Genomic DNA, 21241 nt, shown 5'->3' on the forward strand with positions numbered 1-21241 from the left:
CACATTTTATATCGGTTGCTGTTCCACCTCTCCACAAAGTTATATATAATTTTAATCAACATAATTATATAAGTTATATGTAACGTTATAAAATCTAAATTATTACATAAACCGCTTATTGAGCTAGTATAGTTCACTTTTCTAAGTTCAATAAGTAAACGCTATCGCTTATTAAGTTTGCTTTACAGGGTAAAGTTCTGAGAAAACTATTGAAAGAAGAATATTACAAGCTAAGATTTTCAATAATATTAAGTTTAAAGTATTATTATTAGAGATTATTTGAACTTTAGGGTAAAAATTTAATGTGTATGTGGCGTATTAAAAAGCACGTAAATAAAAGTTTGTTTATAATTTTGCTTCGTTACATTATGGGGAATTTTTAAATAGAAATTAAATATTTATAGGTATGTTTCTGTGGATATCAATCTTAACTTCGGTTATTTCTATTTTTAATAATAAATTATTAATAATTAATATACATTTAATAACTTTTTAAATATAGTTGAAACTGTGTAATGAATAAAAAGAAATAGATATTATATATTTCAATTCTTCTATTCAACACGTAGAATAGAATGTCGTTAACGAAATATCTTAACATTGCTTCTGTCCAACCAAATATAAGGGGCAAGATGTGCAAAAAATATTATAATAAACGGACTGATGCATTATTAGTTTTTATTTGCTTAAATATTGTAATTTCCTCACTCTGGTACCAAAGCGTGGCGTTTAGTTCCGCAACTCAACACACAATTCTTCCAGAATCCGGCGGAAAGTGCAGAGCGGAGGTAAATCTAAAAGAATAAACGTTTACATACGACTGGTTTACATACAACTGTACATAAAAGAAGTTTCCTAGAGTTTACGTTTTTTAAAGATTTTTTTTATATAAAACTGCTAGAAAAATTTATTTCATATAAATTGTAAATCCTTCTAGATCTTGATATAAATACAATGTTAAAATTAATATCTTCCATTGTTGCAGATGCTGATTCACACAATACCCCTGGACGGGAGATTCGTTGATATTTTTTAAGCAAAATGTAAGTATTAACGGTTTCCTCATTTAAAATTCGCATTTATGCTTTTGTCCTCGGAAATAATAAAAATCGAAAGAAGTCAAAAAAAAAATTTTTATAATCTGTGTAATTTGTTGTTTCTAGATTTCTTTGTATTTTGTCACACGCTATATGTATTCGTATATGTATGTATAAATGTATATCTCGATGTTTATACTTTTTTTTTACATCACTCACATAACATTAAACATACTTTACAAATAAGACAATCACTATATTAGTAGTCATTTGATCTAAGTCATTTATTTTTTCTTCTTCTCCATTATGCACCACGAAAAAACGTAACTTTTCATTTTTTACCCGTCTGTGCAACGTTAAGTGAAGACGAATGTTAATCAAAATGAATTATAATTACCCGACTGAAGCGAAACTTAAAATGAGGATTATGTGTTTAGCGCGGATGTATGTATCTGTTCCTTTGTTACCTTGTAACTGTTAAACCAGTGAACCGATTTTTTTGTCTTGATAGTGCGAGTGTTATGATTAATTTAGTTTGTGCAGTTGGATTTTCAGTTTTTCTTATAGTTGTCTTTAGTTTCTTTTTAGTTTTCAAGTTTTTTGTAATTAATATTTTTTAATTAAACAAATTTCACAATTAAGAAAAACTAATCAAAGTACAATTTAACCTGTCTTTTAAATCATTAGCAAAGGACCAACGTTTTTTTACGATTTAAATAAGTAATTCAAAGCTTCATCTGATTATTGGAGTCGTCCCGTTAATTGAAAGGTCTACAGTAATTTAACATTTTAATTCATAGAAGGCGATCGTGAAATAAGATCTTAGAAGTTTATAAACTTTGTATTACCTGAGCTCTTGTGGGCATCAAGATTCTAGTATTATGGTATATATTTTGTACAGATTTAGAACGTCTTCTTGATTATATTTTAATCTTAAAATCTAGGCGTTGAATTGAGTTGAATTTAGAATGGTTAGTATTTATTTATAAAATAATATGAAAGATTCAACTTCATGAAAACTTACCGAAGAAATGTTTATATTAATATAATATATTATTCGGTCTTATAGTCTATAACTCCGTTTATGGAACTACAAAACTTAAAATCTCGTTTTATCCCGCTCCCGTAGTTATTACGAGAAATCTTCTTTTAGTACTCCCCTACACTTGCAAAGAAACCATGATAAAATCGGCAAATCCAACTCGCACTTTACCGGTTTTATAAGTGAAACACACTACTTGGACTTATACTTTACGAATACATAAAAAAATGCAGATTGCACTTTTTGTACATACATATTTTTAGAAATACATATCATATGCATATTCAATGCAAAATATTTTCGATCCGTTGAAAATCCAGAATATTCACTAATTGAACTGACATTACAACATATTTCCTCTATATGAAAACAATAACAATAGCACGCTCCGGACGTATTCCATTTATTTGTTGCGAACAGTCGGTTCAATAGACACGAGTACCATATATGTAGTCATGAATATTTACGATTTTTTATTAAAACCACTGAATAAATTCACATGATCATTTGTATTGTACTTCTCGTTATTAATTATTAATAACACATCTATATATAAAAAATCGAAAGGTCACTCACTCATCACGAAATCTCAGAAACTACAAGTGCTAGGAATCTCAAATTTTGCATAGGAGTTACTTATAGGAGGTAGGTGCTCGCTAAGATGAGAATTTGCAATATTCTACTACTAAGGGGTTGTTTTTGGGGTTGAAAGTTTGTATGAAACTTCGTTACTACAAATACTAGTAGTCTCAAATTTTGCATGGACGTCACTTATAGGACGTAGATACTCATGGAGACAGAAATGAAATATAATAACATAGTTCACGCAGGTGAAGCCGCGGGCGGGCCGCTAGTATAATATAAATATATCGTCAAATAAAATAAGTGTTTTTAATAATCAGTAAAACATTGCTATAGAATATAATAATTATTAATAATTTAACCTGTGAAGGCTGTGGCGCAGTTGTTATAGTTTCTATCTCCATTCAGACCAAGCTCAAGTAAAACAGAGTGCGTCGTTGAATCACTTTAGATACCCTCTTATTTCCCTGCTTTTTGCAGGAAAACGCGTGAAATTGAAAATAAGTAAAGTTCGTAAGTTTTTCCAATTTTTTTTCCTTTTGACGTACGGAACCCTGAAAATAATATATGTTTTTTATAATATACAGAAATAAATATTTCAATAGCGAATTTATTTCAGAACACGTAGGTGGTTTAATTATTGAGTATGAATTAATAAGTAGTTTATATAAATATAAAGCCTCTACAATCATTATAGCGTATATACATATTTACGAGTATGTGTTGTACCGTATATAACGTATTATCATTATTTGTATACAAATGGAAATTGATATACATTCATTCTGTTAAATCTGAATGCTGTGAATTCGATTTATAAATAACTATTTTAAATAAACCTCATTCAACTAATATAAGCTAATGAAACTTTCATTAGTGAAAGCTTCGATATAATTATAATAAATTATTTATTTTACTATAAATATATTGAGAAAAAAGATAAATGCCATCCCTAGTGAAATGTGTGAATACACAGAATGACAAATAATAGTGAGGATCACAGTAAGAATGAAGAGGAATGTCTGTAAAAAGAAGAAGAATATCTGTAAAACTTTGGGCACGACGAACAAATGGGTGTGAAAGAACGGCAAAAATGATTTACGAAGGAAAAGTGAGAAGTAAGAAAATATTCGGGGACCTAGGTTGTCCTTTGAGAACACAGTAGGTGTCGATGATTCTGGAGAAAGGTCCCTTAAAAAGAAGGCATGGAAGGAAGGAAGGACTCTCCGGAGGGCATGTGTGAGGACCTCCTGTGTGAGGTCACCTGGCCGTGGCGAAAGGAATGCAGAGATCGTAGTGTTTGGCGCTCCGTACTCTCCAACTACCCTGATAGGGATACAGCGTGAAGCTAAAAACAATATATATGTTTTCATTATGGAATTATTTTCCACTGAAAGAAAAATTAAATTGAACTTTATATAAATATTGATGATAGATATTTGAAAATTGGAATGTTGATCTTACGATGGAAATATTGTTTATGAAAAGATTTTCTTGAAATTTAACCTCTAAGAGGGGCGATTAAGTTTGTTTGGAGCTTTCTCAACATAAATGAATTGATTTATTTGAAACGTTTCATTAAAGCGGATAAAATATTTTACTTAAAAAATAATAACTTTAATATATATATAATTTAATAAAATAAAGTAGTTGAAACTACCATGGTGTAGCGCACAAAAGTGTGACTGTAAACGACAGGTTGTGGGTTCGATTCCCACTCGAGGGAATTGAAATATTTAATATTATTGTTTCTTCTCTGTGTTAAACTTGTTAATTTTAACATTAAAATATTGCTTTATCGTTCCCATAAGAACACACCCAAACCCAGAACCATTCCATTTACAATCAGACTCTACCCCACTGCGCCAAAATGACCTTACTTGAGACCATTAAAAACACAGAAATAGTAATTTTATTAATATTTTCTAATATATTTAATTGTATTCCTATTTTATGACATACCTCTACCATCTACATTCAAAATATCAGTTTCAACTTAAATATAATTAAATAGAGGTGAAATTGAATAACCATATACCAGGCATACTCCAGTAACTAGTTACGTAACCTAATTAACTATTCCTCACAGCGAAACTGTGCACAAAGCTTGACAGAGAAGTATAACTTGCTAAGGAAACCTAATATATCATATTACAAATGTGTCATCTCAAGATTTCAATTTAAATGTCAAGGTAAGGAGATATGTATACAGGTTGGGCCTAAACTATTTGGCTGTAAAGCAATTTTATTCTTTGTCTCGTTTATTTCAGGGAACCTATTATTAAGACATTTCGTCCCCCAATATCATTCTGGCCGTTGTGGCGCAGCGGCACAAGGGTGTGACTGTAACGTGACGGTTGTGGGTTCGATCCCCACTCGAGGAAATGTATTATTTATTTACATTTATATTTTCATTTCTTAGCTCTGGTGTTGTAGCAAAGCGTTGAGTTCTGGCATTCAACACTCAATACCTCCGGATTTCGGCAGAAAGTGGAGAACGGAGTGTTTTTGCACTAGGTTCCCTCTGCCTACTCTGCTGCGTGCGGGATACAGCTAATATTACAGCTACAGATTTTTTTTTATTAAATATAGAGAAAGTGAACACGTTGAATTTTATATGCAATAATAATAAAAATCTTAAATAATAACACCAAAGTAAAGTCAATCAATTTCGTATATGAATAATCTACATAATGGAAGCAACAAGAAATTTTAAGTGCATTTTTAATATAATTTGCCTCCTTCAAATACCGGGATATACATTCTTAATACTCGTATAATATTCATCTTGACAGTAAGAAAAAAATGAAATTTTGCTAAAACGTTATAAAACCTTGACAAAAATGTTAGCTATGTTAAAAATATCAACAAAAATGGCCGTGGATATTAAAATAACACTGCACATGGTCGTTGGGCGTTCTAAATTATTTCTAAAATATATTATCTTAATTTTAAATATTTGTTGGCTTATATTAGATTGTTAGAGTTATTTATTGAGGATGTCATGACACAGTGGCAAAGGGTATGATTGTGAACACAAAGAACGGTTGGGAGTTCGGTCCCGACTAGGAAGAATCAATTATATTTATTTCCTTGCTTATTTTTTTGTTACCAACGGCTATGCGACGGTATAATTCTTACAAATTGGACGGAAAGTCGGAAACGGTATGTCTTAACATTACGTTTTCTCTATCATTACGTTTTCTCTGTTATATGTGAGGTACAGCAAGAAGCTAAAAAACATATAGTACGAGTATATGTATAGTAGGTATTATGTTTACCCCTGACTTTACCACAATCATAACTTATTAATAGTTGCTATAACGTTATCTTAGACATTTTTGAATAAATTATATATAAAGAATCGTTGGACCTATTAACCAGATTAGAATAAATATTTTCTTGACATTATTTTCTAGATTTACATTATAAAAGACAAAACGCTAATACATAATTGGCTAAAAAATAAAGTCTGATAGTGAACGCGATGATAATAGGTTCGATTCCCGCTAGGGGAAATTAAATATTCATTTGCCAGTTATGATAAATAAGAAGCTAAAGAAAATTAAAACTAATCAAGTCATATTCAAATGACGATCGAATAAAAGTGAGAGTATGCGAATACTATCGGGAATGGGAGGGAAAGCGAGCAAATTCATTTAAAACTCTACCCCTGGCCATCAATCAAAAACCAATCTAAATTGGACACCATTCTCGTTTGTTGAGTATTTTGAAAAATGCCAAACAATTGTCATTTCTGGTAAATTAATTGTTTTATACGAATAAATGTCGTGGCTTTAACTAAACTGGCTGTTTTATTGGTAGTTTTTGATCGTGACTTTTAGAAAAATAAAGAAAAAAATTAAAGAAAAATATACTTAGTATAACATATAACTAACAAAAATAGAATGAAATAGTGAAATTTAACATCTAAATCAAATTATTAGATTTATATATATCGCGAAGAAGGGAGAGAATGTAGAAGTAAAGAGGAAACTGGGATTTATTGTCAAGACACTCCATTCGCCACTTTCTATATAGTTTTCGAAACATTGCTATCCTAATGTACTTTTAAACAAAAAAATGAAAATGTCTATGTATTTTTAAATTTCTCTACCAAATCACTTATTCAACGTTATTCTCTGTATTACCGGCGATTTTCCTTAAAATCCAACATAAATTGCCCCCAATTAATCGTCTAAAAAGTCACTTTTAGACAAATTTGCTAAATAATACTTCCACTAATGCTTTTGAGCGCTATTTCAGCTATTTAAACGATTGCCGCCGACTTAGCCACTTATATCAAATATTAACATTTAAAAGGCTTTGTGTCTAGAGTCTCATTTCGGGCTGCTTTAACGAACGTAGCTAAGAAAATTAATTGGTAACATACCTAGGGGTAAAATTGAAAACGTTGAAATCTCAATTGGTACTTTGTTACTTAAATAGAAACTTTTGATGCTATTTTGAAGCTTAAGAGCACCAAGTTAAAGTCTACACTGCCGTTCAGTAAAGACACAAGTATAGAGCAAATCTCTTTGTAGTATTTGTATAGGGTTTTTACTTTATAATATTTGGAACTTATTAATTAAATCAGTATAATATCTACTTTGACGGAACCCTTAATTTAATGACTGACTTAATTTGTTAATAATTTATATAATTTAAATTGTTTTAACAGAAATATCTTAAGGTCATGCTTTTATATCGTTTGGCAAATTTTCAAGGAATCAATTAAATTAATAAAAATTATTGGTAATACGTAATTTATTATTAATGAGTAGATTCACTTATATATGAAAAAACTAATCGTTAAAATAAAAAAATATGATGTTGATTTTATTTTTTAAATACTTTGTATATTATTTATATTTTAAGTAATAATATCGGAAAACTAACAGAAAAAAATAAGCAACGCCATCTATCCCATATATTGGGAACCTCTACCAGCACTGTGCAGAAAATGTATCAGATTACTAGAAGCTACGCCATCTATCGCCTGCGCTTAATACTATTGAAAAATATAAAAGCTCTTGGTTAGCTTTAACAGAAGCCTAACACTTCGTGTCGCTACGAGATACTATGAAAGCTTTAAGTAATAATTTGTAAGATTTATATCATATCTTCTTAGTATGTGTTATTTATACAACATTTTAACGTCGATTAAATATTTAAAAAAACTATATTAAAAATAATAATGTTATTTAAACTTTTAAAAAAAATAATATAATTAATTATTCTGCACGAAATTCCACATATCACATACATACACATTTATTTAAATATCACTCATTTCCATACATCATCAATAGATAGGAGTTCATATAGTGGACAAAAACTACACACTTTACACTAATCAGACTAATACCTAATATTGTTTCAGATTTACAAAGTGTTTGATGTGATATATGTCGAATTACCCTGAACTAGCCTCGCCCCCATGCCTCGGCTTTCGACATGCAATCCCCTTCACCTCGACTACGGCACTACAGGTTCCCCGGATCTTCCTAGCATGATATTGTCCTGTGCTATTGATAGATAATTAGAAAAAAAAAGAGGAATACATCTAAGAATTTTAATTATTAAATCTAAAAAAAATGTGAAATAAAATATAATGCCACTAAAAATATTTTAGATTTATTCTTGGTATTTATAAGGTATTTATTTTTAATATTAAATTGTAGAACACTGACTCGTGTAACCATGTATGCACGTCATCATATTATATGCATGCATGTTTCTGCTTAATTTAATAAAAAAACATCTATACATTTTTTATTAGCATGGAATATATATGGAAGCCATGATTATCAGCTTTGGTAAACTAGTCAACAGGTTATAACATATCGTATTATAGTTGCAACGGTAAACCTCAAGAGGTAAGCATAGAAATAATTCTAATTTAATCAGTATCTAGAAGCACAGAAAGGTCTGTATATATAAAAAAAAAGTCTGAGATCGATCTTAAGATACCGTTTTAAATCTTAGATATATTATTTTTGAGAAATCTCAAGATCGATCTTAGGGTTAAGAGCGGTTTATAAACACAGGCCTAATATACTTCATATGCAAATGTTTTATATTATATAAATAATTGTGGCAACATTATAGTGTCAACCAGCCACTTGACATACTGCTTGAGCCAATAGATTATGTCTTAGATAGCAAGCTTTAACCTAAGAATTACCAAGCACACTAAGCGATTCTTTAGAAGCTATTATCAGCATTATTGCTTAGTTTAAAAATAAGTTCGAAGAATAGTGTAAAATATTTTTTTATTCATTGTTTTTATGTTTATCATATACAATTTTATATAAAAAGAGATATATAAATAAAATCTACAAATAATGAGACATTAAGTACATGCGTTTTCAGACAACAGAATGAAAAACAATCTTTTTGTCAATGTTAGTCACAAATATATCACATATTAATGATTGGCCAAAAAATGGCGAATGGAGTGTCTTAGCACTAAGTTCCCTCTGCTTGTCGTGCTATATACGGCATAGCGCGTGAAGCTGTAAAAGATAGTTAAATAGTTTAAGAAAATATTATTTTATTTGTAAATATCTATTGAAATGCAAATTATTATTTTTTTAGCAAATTTAAGTTGACCTTTCCTTTGTTTATAACTGGCGAAATATTATAGATATTCATCTTTCACTGTCAATTAAAGCTTCAATCAAACTTACGAAGTAACCAAATTAAAGCCAAACTTTGCTTAGTATACAATCACTTGAAATTCATTGAACAGATAATTTTGAACCGATTGAACACACTGAAAGTTTCCATTTCGTCAAATATTGGTACATCTCCATGCAGTGCCAAATCGTTCTTAGACGTTCCAGGGGAGAGACTCATTCAGGCGAATAGGCAATAGATAGGCTTATCAACACATCACGTTCCTGACGACGTAATAACACCGCTTTATTATGAATCATACCAATATCCTGAGATAAATTTATATAATTACACCTTCAGGAGAAGCGCCCTTGATAAACATTATCATCTTCCTAATCTAGTCTTAGGAATTCGTAAATTCTTCTCTATTACTTCTTTAATATTTTGGCAATATCAATTCAAATCGAGCTGAGGATTGAGTGTGGTGACGAGAATTGGGGAAGGCCTAAGCAGTGTACAAAAGATGGCTGTTGATGATGATGATGATCAATTCAAATGACAATATCAATAAAGGAGAAAATATTTGAATGTACCATCAATAGTATATTGATACAATACACATGTCGTCACGCATGGGAGCGGTTATTACTTAATATCGCACCGCGTTCAGTTATCAGGCCGGTGATGCGAAAACAAGGGCGTGATATGCGCCTTCACGCTTTGTATACGAAGTAGTCCTCAAAGTGCCAACATGTATCATATTATATATTTTCATAATAATAAAGCGTGAGTGATTGTCGGGTAGTTCATTAAAATTAGATTCGTTAAAATAATCTACCTTCATAAATACATTTGTTAATTGCAACTTTTTTTTTTCAATATATGTAACGTGTATTTTCCTATGTGACAGGACAATGACGGCAATATGCTTCGTCTGCAATCTACCGATCTTATCTCACCAAGTGGGGCTCGTGTGGGCTGGAGGGAATGGATGGGACGAGCTGACACGTTCCGCGTTAGAAGAGAATACGCTACGACAACGTCTAGGCAACCGGAGAGATTCTGCTGCTCAGGTGTGCTGCCTTTCACCACCAGAGCCCGACGTCGCGGATCAACCTCGAGGTAAAATATTACTACTTAATCGTATACTAAATATATAATATATAATTTTCTCATATTTTTAATTTATATTTATTGTAAGTAATCTCACTGTAAAAAAATAAGCATTTAATTTTATTTCATAGGAGGACCACGCCGTCGACGTTCTTCTTTAGCACAGCTTACAGACATACTTCGCGAATGGGGCGGTGGTGGAAGTAATGCACCGAGACGACAGAGAGCCCCACTTTCAAGACGCGAAACTTTAGCAGATTTGGCCCGATCTTTACCATGGACTCGCCATGAACCACCACCTCGGCGTCGTCGGGATTCTTCAGCTGATTCTGGGATTAAATCTTCAGTCTCTAGGCGGCGTGATTCAAAGGCTGCTGTCCCACATGATTTTAAATCTGACTTTCCAACAAATTTAGAACGCAAGGACTCTACAACAATTATGGCATCAAGGGAACGACGCATCAAAAGACGTGGCTCTGGTGACGGCAAGGAACGTAGAGACTCTGTTGAGGGTCATCGTCACCGACGTGATTCTGTTGTGGTTCCACCACCAAGAATAGTTGCTACTCATAAGAAGAGGAGAGCTTCACCACCAACTCCGGGTCCTCCATCGTTTGTAGAGGCATCTTCGGATCCAGGCCCTACATCACATCCACCTACCGTAACCGTAGTGACTGTACATGGCGATGGCGATTGCCCACCAATGACTATGCCAACTATTATAACGTCGGCAGTTACCCCTTCACCTACGTCACCCACAGTACCTACAACTAATGCTACGCAAACAACGCAAGCTTCTCAATCTGCTCAAGCGCCACAAGCAATAACTCCTAGCGGGAAAACTCCGCCGAACTTAGGAGCTCGACGAGATTCAACAACGCAGTGTGGCCGAGCTAGAAGAGACTCGCGTGCAACAGCCAGCCCAGAACGTCGACTAGGCAGATTACAAAGACAAGCAACAGCTTTTGATGACCCTAGTGGTCCTCCGGGGACACGACGTCGAGACTCTGGTCCGTCATTGGATCCAGATGATGCTGGAAAAGCCAGAAGAGATTCGTTAAGCCCAGATTCAGCAGCACGTCCCCGCCGTGAGAGAAACCAGCTTAGTCCAGATAGGGCTGGTGGAGGTGAATTAAGTCCTTCTGCAGCCAGAAGGCGGAGTCGGCTTAGGAGACAGGCATCGTGTGCTCGAGTAGGTCGAGCACGAAGTCCTGAATCAAGTTCATGTTCTAGTCGAGATCCCAGCCCTTGTGCTCGACCGCCTGAAAGAACTATGTTTAGACGACAATCTACTACAGAAGAAATACTTATAGCACGTGGTTTTCGAAGACAGTCCACTACGGAAGAAATGATACGCTGCCGTAATTTTCGTAGGCAAAGTTCACAGAGTGATGATGCATGCATGCGTGCTCGAGGCCGCCGCGATTCGTCCACACAAATATTAGATGGAACCATTGGCACCATGACTGTCGAAACTACTAGCACATTCTTCGATTCCAGCACACAAACTGGTAAGAAAAACACTATAACAATTCTATTCTTAAATAAAAATTCTTCATGTGATAAGATTGCGGGTTTGATTCCTACTTACGAGCAGCAATTATTTTCATTTCCTCGCTCTAGTAACAAAATAAATCGTAACGTTAAGTTTTGCAAACACAAATAAACAATGTCTTAAAAGTTGAGGCAAGTGGGATGCGAAGTGTCTTACCACTAGGCTACCTCTGCCCAACTTATTAAAAATAATCCTTCATATTTTTAAAAATATTAAATACAATAGTAGTAGAGTGGCAAGCATAATACCGATGTTATAAAGTAACTTGCGACTCCAAGATGACAGCGCCCCGTAGCGGGGAAAATTCGAAATACGTTGAACAACAATACACTATCAACATACTATACAACCCCATCTCATATTACAAATGGATCTGCCACGTGCTCGGTCCCCGCCCATTTCCGCCAACCAATCGATTCACTCGTACCTTCGATATCTCTCTCCCACACGACTGCTTTATCGACGAGCAGGACCAGGGTGAGTTTCATCATCGGGAGAGGTTTTTACAGTGGCGCCCTCGTCAGTTTAGGCGGGCAGAGCGCACAGCCACTTTGAACTGGCGGCCAGTTCGCACGGACCTTTGACTCTGAGGAGGATGAGATGAGCGCGGTCGCCCGGCGCAGGCTCGCACGCCCGCGTCATCTGTTGCCCACTAACGCTGCCATGTTTACTAAAACGAAAGTGACATCCATACAACGAATAACCTACAACGTTACGTTGACAGGCTAAAATCGCGAGTAAATATTTGCGGACCATCAGTAGAAATTGACTTTACAACGAACAGGTTTTCCTAATAAAGGGCCTACTAACGAAATATATTTTGTAGTCTATTTTAGAATTTTTTGCCTGTATTTATTAATTTTATTATACAAGTGATGTGAATTGGTACTGACATTGTGTGAAGGTGTGACATTTAGACAGTAATATTAACGTAATTGCTTGTAAAATAATAGATATTAAATGTAAAAGTAAATATAAACACCAATTAGTTTAATAAAGCTTAACGAATATTTTTACTTTTAATAGAGACGCTTTTTGTTAATATAAATAAAAAACTTTATATGAAAACAATGGTAAGTTATAAATTATAATTTGTTATATTTAATCTTTATACAAAATCTATTAAATTAAAAATATAAAATGATTAATATAAATAAGCTGAGTTGAGCCTAAGAGTTTCTTAATATAAGATAATAATTACATAGCCTCGAAATTAACTATTAAAGAAGTTATTAAAATTAGAAGCTTTATTTATCTTGAAGTTGTTATTTTCGTGAATAGTAGTAACGGTTTACAAATAACAAACAATACGCTTCGAAAGTTCATATCTTCAATCTAATATTAATATTTTTTAATTAAATCGTTGTATGTTTAAGAGACTTTTTGAAGTTCAAATTTTTAATAATAGAAAATATTAATAATATTATTTTAAAATTTGTTAAAGGAACTTTATTTACATATGTATTTTAAGTCCTTAATTTATCTAAATTGAGAACTCCAGAATGATTTAACGTGTTTTTTTTATATTTCCTACATAATTAATAATTTGGTTCTCAATTTTTCATCCTTTTCTTTATTCTTAATTTATTTAACATTGCTACCTTACTTTTAAGAAGTTATCCAACAAAAACTAATATGAAATGATATATTACTCCTTTTAAAATAAATACAATATAATTCTACTTAAAATGATTGATCATTTTCAAACGATTTGGCGTTTACCACAAGACTTAAAAAAACCTGACAGACGGACTTTGTTCTCATATTTACGTAAATTAACTTTAAAAGAAACTAAAAATAAATTCATAACTTTGACTGTACTGTATGTAAATACTTGGAAGGATGAACTAAAATTATTTAAAAACTATTTCAAAACGACAAGAATCTTAGCTCAGTATCTACTGAGCTGTTGTCTCCACGAGCAGGAATTCAAAAGTTTCTCTGGATAGATCAAATATCATTTCGATTGCATATTGCTGTCACGTTGACATTATTATGAGTGTCTACGATAGTGTTCTCGTGACAGGAACCATCACGAAGTATTGTCACGTAAATTTCTCGCCTCTATTGTTTATGAAGAAGTCAGATGCTATAAATGTTATGGTGTAATGAGAGACAGCAAAAAAATATATATGGACCATCCAAGTATTTTTTATTTAAATGATAATACTTCCCTAAATGTTTATTTTGTATTCTTATTATTTCTCCTTCTTTATATTTTTATTTTAATTCATCTCAATGATTATATGAAATAGATATGTACGAGTATAATCTATATGTAATTCGTTTTCTACTATAAAGAGAAAATGTAGACTATTCTAACACGGAAAGTGGTTTACAAAGAAATGGCAATTTTGACGTCGACTCGACGCTCAGCAGAGTCTTTTTATAGAGGACATCCAAACCAAAAAAAATGCTTGCCATTATAAAAGAATTCTCAGTCATCTCCGTTCATTTTTTTATTATATTATCGACAGCAATCTAAAAATGCATTCAAATTGCTGCCAAGAATGGAGCAAGACCAAGTGAAAGTAAAGATGGACTTCAAGAGAATATAAAGTCTTCTAGAATCCGCTATATCCTCCTTCTTGCCTACAGAACACCATCTTTCCATTCTCAGTTAAACTATATCTCTCTACTCTACATTTGGCAGTCAAAAGGACTTAAAAAGTAACTGGTGACTTTGATATTGCATTCATATCTGACCGCCCAATTTCTGGCGGAACAGTATTGATAAATTTTTGAAAAGTAGGAGAAGACGTAAACAGCAACAGCAAATAGATAATAATAATAAAAAAATATACGCAAAGGTTTTAATTGTTGGTTATTTATAATCTTTGAAAAAAGTAACGTTATTAGTTATTCCACACAATACATGTGTGCTTATTATGTACGGTTATATTTCAAATGAGTTCTTTAAATAATCTTTATAATAGTTTATCTCATTCAAAAACAAAGCATAAAGCTAAACTTGACTTCACTTGTTAACTGTGACGTAGAATAATAGCCAATATCCACTTTTCGATCTATTGAATGCTTAATGAATACCTGTGGTATCATAGCTGTAATTCTAATCATTCATCCGAAGCCGAAATGTAAACCATCCCTAGAATCTTTACATTGAACGAAGATCCGAGAGATCCTAGGGATAGGATTCTGTCCTTCATATACATTTGAATTTTTAAATTAGAAAACAGAATTACCCGTAACTCGTTGTTCTAAAAAAAGCTCTATAATATTCAGACTATGATATCTGAAAAGCAATAACACAATAAATAGTATCATAAAATAAAATTGTAAATGAAAGTAGATTTACCTCACAAATGTATCCTTTAAACGTAATGAGCTTATTTTTTATTTGCAAAACGACTTATTTTGAAATAAACATTATCGTATCAGGAGTAATAAAGAATGAAATACCTATTTACTGCTCATTTTACTGCCTGTGATCGCTTTAATTATAACCTACTCTGTATTGCGTACTTTTAGTACTACAATAAAATTTGTTAGTACCTTTTATGATATTTGTATAGCTAAGTAATTTGTATAAAATTATGATAACTTTATTATTCGAAAAGTGCCAACGATAAGGTAATGGAATTCTAAAACAATATTGTAGATATTACAACAATTAAGGTAGAGCCTTATATAATTTACATAAAAATATAAGTATGGCACATATTGTGAACACTTTTGTTCAATGAAAGGGAGAAAATATGCAGGGAAATATATAATAGGTATCTATAATGTGATATTAGTATAGGATTTACGAAAACTTCACGAAAATTTGGCACTCCTCCCAGCGGTGCTAGTCTGCCCTTTGGCGTCTAGCCAGGGTAAAACGCTTTCACTTTCAGCGACCAAGCAATTTGGCATACACTCAATTCATACAAGTTTTCATTGTTCATTAAAATATTCATGCACCTAAATGAATTAGAAATCCATTGATTCTAAAAAATCTATTTTGCTAATTTTCTAAATACAACTAATAAAATCTGGCAGGCACCTTAAGACAAAAAGGACTATTAAAATTTTACATAAATTTTTAATATTTATAAATTTTATGAACAATATTTAGCGACTTATTTTAGTAATAATGCATTTCTTAACTCGATTCACATAAATATCAGCTTTAAAAATAAATACCATGTCAAAAGGCCATATAATATCTATAACAAAACTTATGTAAGCGTACTTTGTATTGTTTGCTATAGTTTGCACAACCTTTCTCAATTTTTGCAAATCATAGACATATCGATAATTCATTTCGTTGTTCTACTAACCTAGTAAGTAGATTAGTAGACGGCAGCAATTTCAGCATGTCAACAATTATCATCTCATCAAAAATAAGCAATTAAAGCAGCGTTAACTCTGTTACCGTACTGTCATTTCTGTTTCTCTGTCTCCACTAAATATATTTCCTCGATATACCATTGTATTCATTTATTCTCATGTCATTTTTATGAATACATAAAAAAATATTTTACCAATAGATACTAAATTAACTGAGATATTGTTCTTTTTATTTTAACATAACCTTTTTATCATATTTACCTTTCGTCGAATGTACGGTTCATAAAATTAATTGATGATTGCGCTATCTATATTGGAGATCATTTGAAATATTACCAAATACTAGGATTCAATGCTATTATTTATTTTGTTGAAGTCGATTACAACGGATTTATGGGATTCAATTTGATTGTATAGATTAGATTGTTTTGGTTTTTCATTTAAAATCTCGTTGTACATTAATAGTGCCTTATTGAAATGAACTTTAATTACATGGATAGTGGGCAAAGATAATGAAATTAAGCTCAACTAACAATTAAAACTTTAAAAATCTTAATAATCTATTTTCTAACTTTATGTCTTCTTTCTATAAATATACATAGTTGAAATTTCTTAATACAAGTTATATTTCAGAACCGTCCCCATTGTACGACAACAACCATTATCACGAGGAATGTCTTCGCTGCAACTCCTGTGGGCTGAACCTGACAGGGCCCAATCAGGTGAGTTGTATATAGTACTATCTTTTAGGTAAATTTTTACAATATAATGGCGTAGATGGGAAATATATCAATTTTCACCTTATTTGATGGGATTCGATAAATTTCTCTAGGAAATATTTTTTTTAGCTTCATGCTATGGACCGCATATAGCAAGGTAGACTTGGAACCTAATGCACTTAAGACACTTCGTTTCCCATAAACCGCCTAAATTTTCAGATATTACGTATTGAGTAATTTTCCTCCTGTTCCCCTAGAACTTAATTTAATTTATTGTGTTATTGCCGGAGGAAGGAAAAATGGAAAATATTTATTTTTTATTAATTTCTTAATAATTATATATTTTTAAGTGGAAATTGGACCCTAATATAGTATGAGCTAAATAGTTATATTTACAGTGAGTTTATAATTAAACTTATTTTGTAATAGCGATCGAGGCCAATATAGGCTTTGAATTCTACCAATTGTCACCCAACAAGTTCGGGCTTTGTTATTTCCAATGATATATTAGGATAAAACAATAATAAAATTATTTACAATAAAAATAAAAAAAAAAAATAGTGTAGACTGTAGACCACTAGCATTTTATATAAATTCTATTACTAAGTATTCATTAACTTTTAGCTAACTCCGGTTGTATCCGGACCCCTGATAACAAATAATTATAAACAAGGACTACTTCTTACTTATCGTCCTTTATTGTCGAAATTCCATGGAAGAAATAAAAAATAAATACATCGCCTATTTATATTGTTATCTCAGGCGTAGTATAAGCACGATTTAATGATCTATTGTACTTTATATTTTATATCTCTATTCTCTATTTTTCGTCACACTGTATCCTGAATACAGCAGGATAGTCAGGAACCTACCGTTATCCATTTTTAGCTGAATTCTGGAGGCATTGTGTGTTAAGTGACTGAACTCTACGCCACACTTTGCGTCGACATCCGACCGAAGAAATGAAAATATGTTAAATATTTCATTGCCTCGAGTGGGAATCGATCCCACAACCTGTCACGTTTACACGTTCACAGTGCCCCTACACCACGACGGCTCTCAGTATATTATACACTAATCATAAAATCCGACGACCATAGTTAAGTATGAGAAAGCACTATCGGCTGCCTGTCATAACTTTTATATCATAATCTTTATAGAAAAGCAAATAAAATATTATAAGGTATTAAAATATTTACAAAAAAATAAAATGATGATATTTTTCTGCCAACACATCGTAATTATGTTGATATATTATCTTAACTCAGCTCTGATAAGAAAAAAAGCGAGTTAAATTAAGTTGGAGTTCGTGTAGAGTAGAGTGTATGAACTCAATAATTAAATTTTCTCTACATTACCTGCTGTGTGCGGGACAAAAAAGACAATAAAATATATAATAACAAAAAAATATCTTCGATCTGGTGTCGAGGCAAAGCGTGGTGTTAAGTGACTCTATCTCTCTGAAATTCAGCAGAAAATGGGTAACGGAGAGTCTTTACTAGTGTAAATCTAGTGATTCCTGACTATCCTGCTGTATGCGGGACAAAAAAGTCAATAATTATGTCCTCTTTAGCACAATGGTGCGTTCTATAAATATGGGCAAAAAGTGGAGAATAGAATAAATAGAGTTATCATAAAAATACCGTGATCTGAAGTTATTGACCGAGTAACACATCCAACGGAATTATAACAGTGCCTAAGATAATATTTGTTGATACCGACTTTTAATTAAAGCTGGTGTTTGACTTGCCTAAACAAACTTATTTTAGACGAATTTGAAAACGTTATTACTGACCAATTTCTCTTATGTAGGTGTTGTCGATAACAAAAAAAATTAGGTCAAATGCGAGTCGGGGTCGCATATTGAGGGTTCCGTACCAATTTCAATATGGTATGCCAACTGGAAGTACAATTTATAAGACTTGATAAGTTTAAATTTGTGGACCGATAATAATAATTTGATAATTTTTTTGTATTCATTTTCTATGAAATGGACTACGATTTTTTTGCCATGAAATGCCTGCAAGTTATCACTTCTTATGAAATAATATAGCAAGTAAGTACCCAGTACCCTAAAAAATTGTATAAGTTTTTATTTTACTTAATTATTTTCAAATTATTAGAAAATTTTTAATAAATTCATATGAAGCTCGTTGTTAGAATACTCATATTGAAGTATTCTATTTACAATTACTCTCATTCCTCGTTGCTTCTTAACAATAACAGTTTTACTAGATTGTAATAAAACATCATTATATAAGACCAGAGCTCAAATAGCGTTGAAGATTTAATAAATTACTTAAAAATCTAGTATTTTGTTATTTTCATGAAACTTTTTTCACTCCATTTTTTTATTTTCCTCATATTTAGAGACATCTCGTGGTTTACAGATGATGTAACGTCTTGCCCTGTATAATTTTTGTTTGTTAAACGACTTTTTTATAAATATCATTAATTATCAATAAAATTTCAACTAATTATTATCCATAGCCATCGCCATCGTAAGATACGTTACTGTTTTATATATTTAATTAAAATTATATTCCTCATTCACCCTAAGTTATATTTTCGCCAAAATATTTAACGTATAATTAACATTTTTTAACTGGTTTATTATATCATACATTAAGAAAACAACTTTTGTTACCTACAACTCCTGACAAGTATTGAAAAAAATCTTAAATAACCTCAATACAAATCCGTACAAATGTATTATTATTTAGAAATTATTTCCGGTACCTAATAGTACTTAAAACAATAAAATATTTCTAACCTACATAATATATAAACAAAGAAGTCAGCAGCCCACCTATCCTTGGACGAAGTTAATCAAAGGAATCACAATGAAGTCCATTACAGCAATCGCCTGATAGAGTACCAATCAGTTCCACGAAACGCTTAAAGTGCTAAACAATGCCCGAGATTTTGTTCAAATGCTTTGAAGATAGAAGAATGCTCCAAAGTAATGGTGTTTTAGAAATATTTATAATTAAATATATTAGGTAAAATTATATATTCGTTATATTTAAATAGATATTATACGACTTGAGACCAGTAGTGACGCAGGGTCACGGTGCTCACCCAAGGAAATATTTAATATTTTCGTTTTCCTTCGTTCTGGTGTCAAGGTAGAGCGTAGTGATGATTTACGCCATTCAGGACGGAATGTCTCAAAATTTAGGCGGAAGGTGGCCAACGGCGTGTCTTCCATGTGGGGTCCTAGGTTCCCAATAAATCACTTATACAACTATATGAACAATTGGGCGTGTACAATCGTATTTATACGATATGTACGTGATTTTTATGTCTTTAAAGTAGTTTTATTTTTGAGGCAAGAATTGTACTAAAATATTATTTTGAAGTTTTGCTAAGTTTCACTTATTACAAGGACTCGAGAGCCGAAGGCAAATAGAGATTTTTATAAGAATTTTTGTCATGATTATAATTAATGTGAGAAAAAAATGATTGGTATTATTTAAACATATGACAAACGAGAAGGGCATACATATCATTTGCTTATTGAGAAAACAATGTTTTGATTATATTCGCTCGTAAGATTTTTTAAACATTTCAATTTTTTGCAATTTCAATAGTATCTATGTCTTTGATTATTATTAATAGAATTCTGTCTCTGATATATTATTACGATTTATGGATAACTAAATTTCATTAAGAGGACAAAAAACTATAGTTAAAATATATATGGAATAAAGTAATTGGTTGTATAATATTTCAATTTTAATAATTCAGTAATTTCAAATGAATGTGACAAGGACTTAAAATTATAATAAGCACAATAAGAATAAAATTAAATAATGTAATTACATTTAAAGAATATATTTAACTCTTTTTACATAGATGACGGTAAAGCTATGGCTTTGTGAAATATTATGAAATTATAAGTATTTTAGTCGTTTTCATTCGTGATTTTACAAAAAAAAATTAAGTAATTATCTCAAGTTATTTACAGAAGTGCTTATACGACGAATGCTTCGACATTAAGAAAATTGTGTTAAAAGCTGTGTCAGAAGCGGCGTCTGTCTAATGGATGCCTTAATATTTCCGCGAACGAAATAAGTATTGACGTTCAATAGTACTTAAATATCCGATGGACATTTTTTAAATGTGATTGCAATTTTTATATTTCTTTTAAAAGTGAAAACATTTTTTTTTTCCTTATTTTTTGTGAAGCTTAACTTCTGTGAATCAGCTATTTTTCTAAAATGTGTAAATTAGTTGGTTGCTAGTCATAACGTATTTTAATATGAAATCAGAAACA

General features: G+C 31.7%; 1 protein-coding gene across 4 annotated transcripts in view; it reads left to right on the top strand.

Moving 5' to 3' along the window:
* The window catches only part of rsh (Rap GTPase activating protein radish), a 180718-nt gene that overhangs the window by 107163 nt on the left and 52314 nt on the right, over positions 1-21241 (top strand). For 2 of the 4 annotated variants that reach the window (XM_085199470.1, XM_085199469.1), the window contains 5 exons: positions 986-1043; positions 8045-8153; positions 10193-10404; positions 10527-11906; positions 16877-16965. In XM_085199470.1, the coding sequence (XP_085055596.1) occupies positions 8119-8153; positions 10193-10404; positions 10527-11906; positions 16877-16965 (1716 nt within the window). In that variant the 5' untranslated portion in view covers positions 986-1043; positions 8045-8118. The remainder of the gene's footprint in view (positions 1-985; positions 1044-8044; positions 8154-10192; positions 10405-10526; positions 11907-16876; positions 16966-21241) is intronic. The other 2 variants (XM_085199472.1, XM_085199471.1) reach the window with 1 other exon arrangement.

The sequence above is a fragment of the Heliconius melpomene genome, chromosome 16 (assembly GCF_056956725.1).
Source record: "Heliconius melpomene rosina isolate 202511_hmr_F chromosome 16, ASM5695672v1, whole genome shotgun sequence".
NCBI lineage: Eukaryota > Metazoa > Arthropoda > Insecta > Lepidoptera > Nymphalidae > Heliconius > Heliconius melpomene.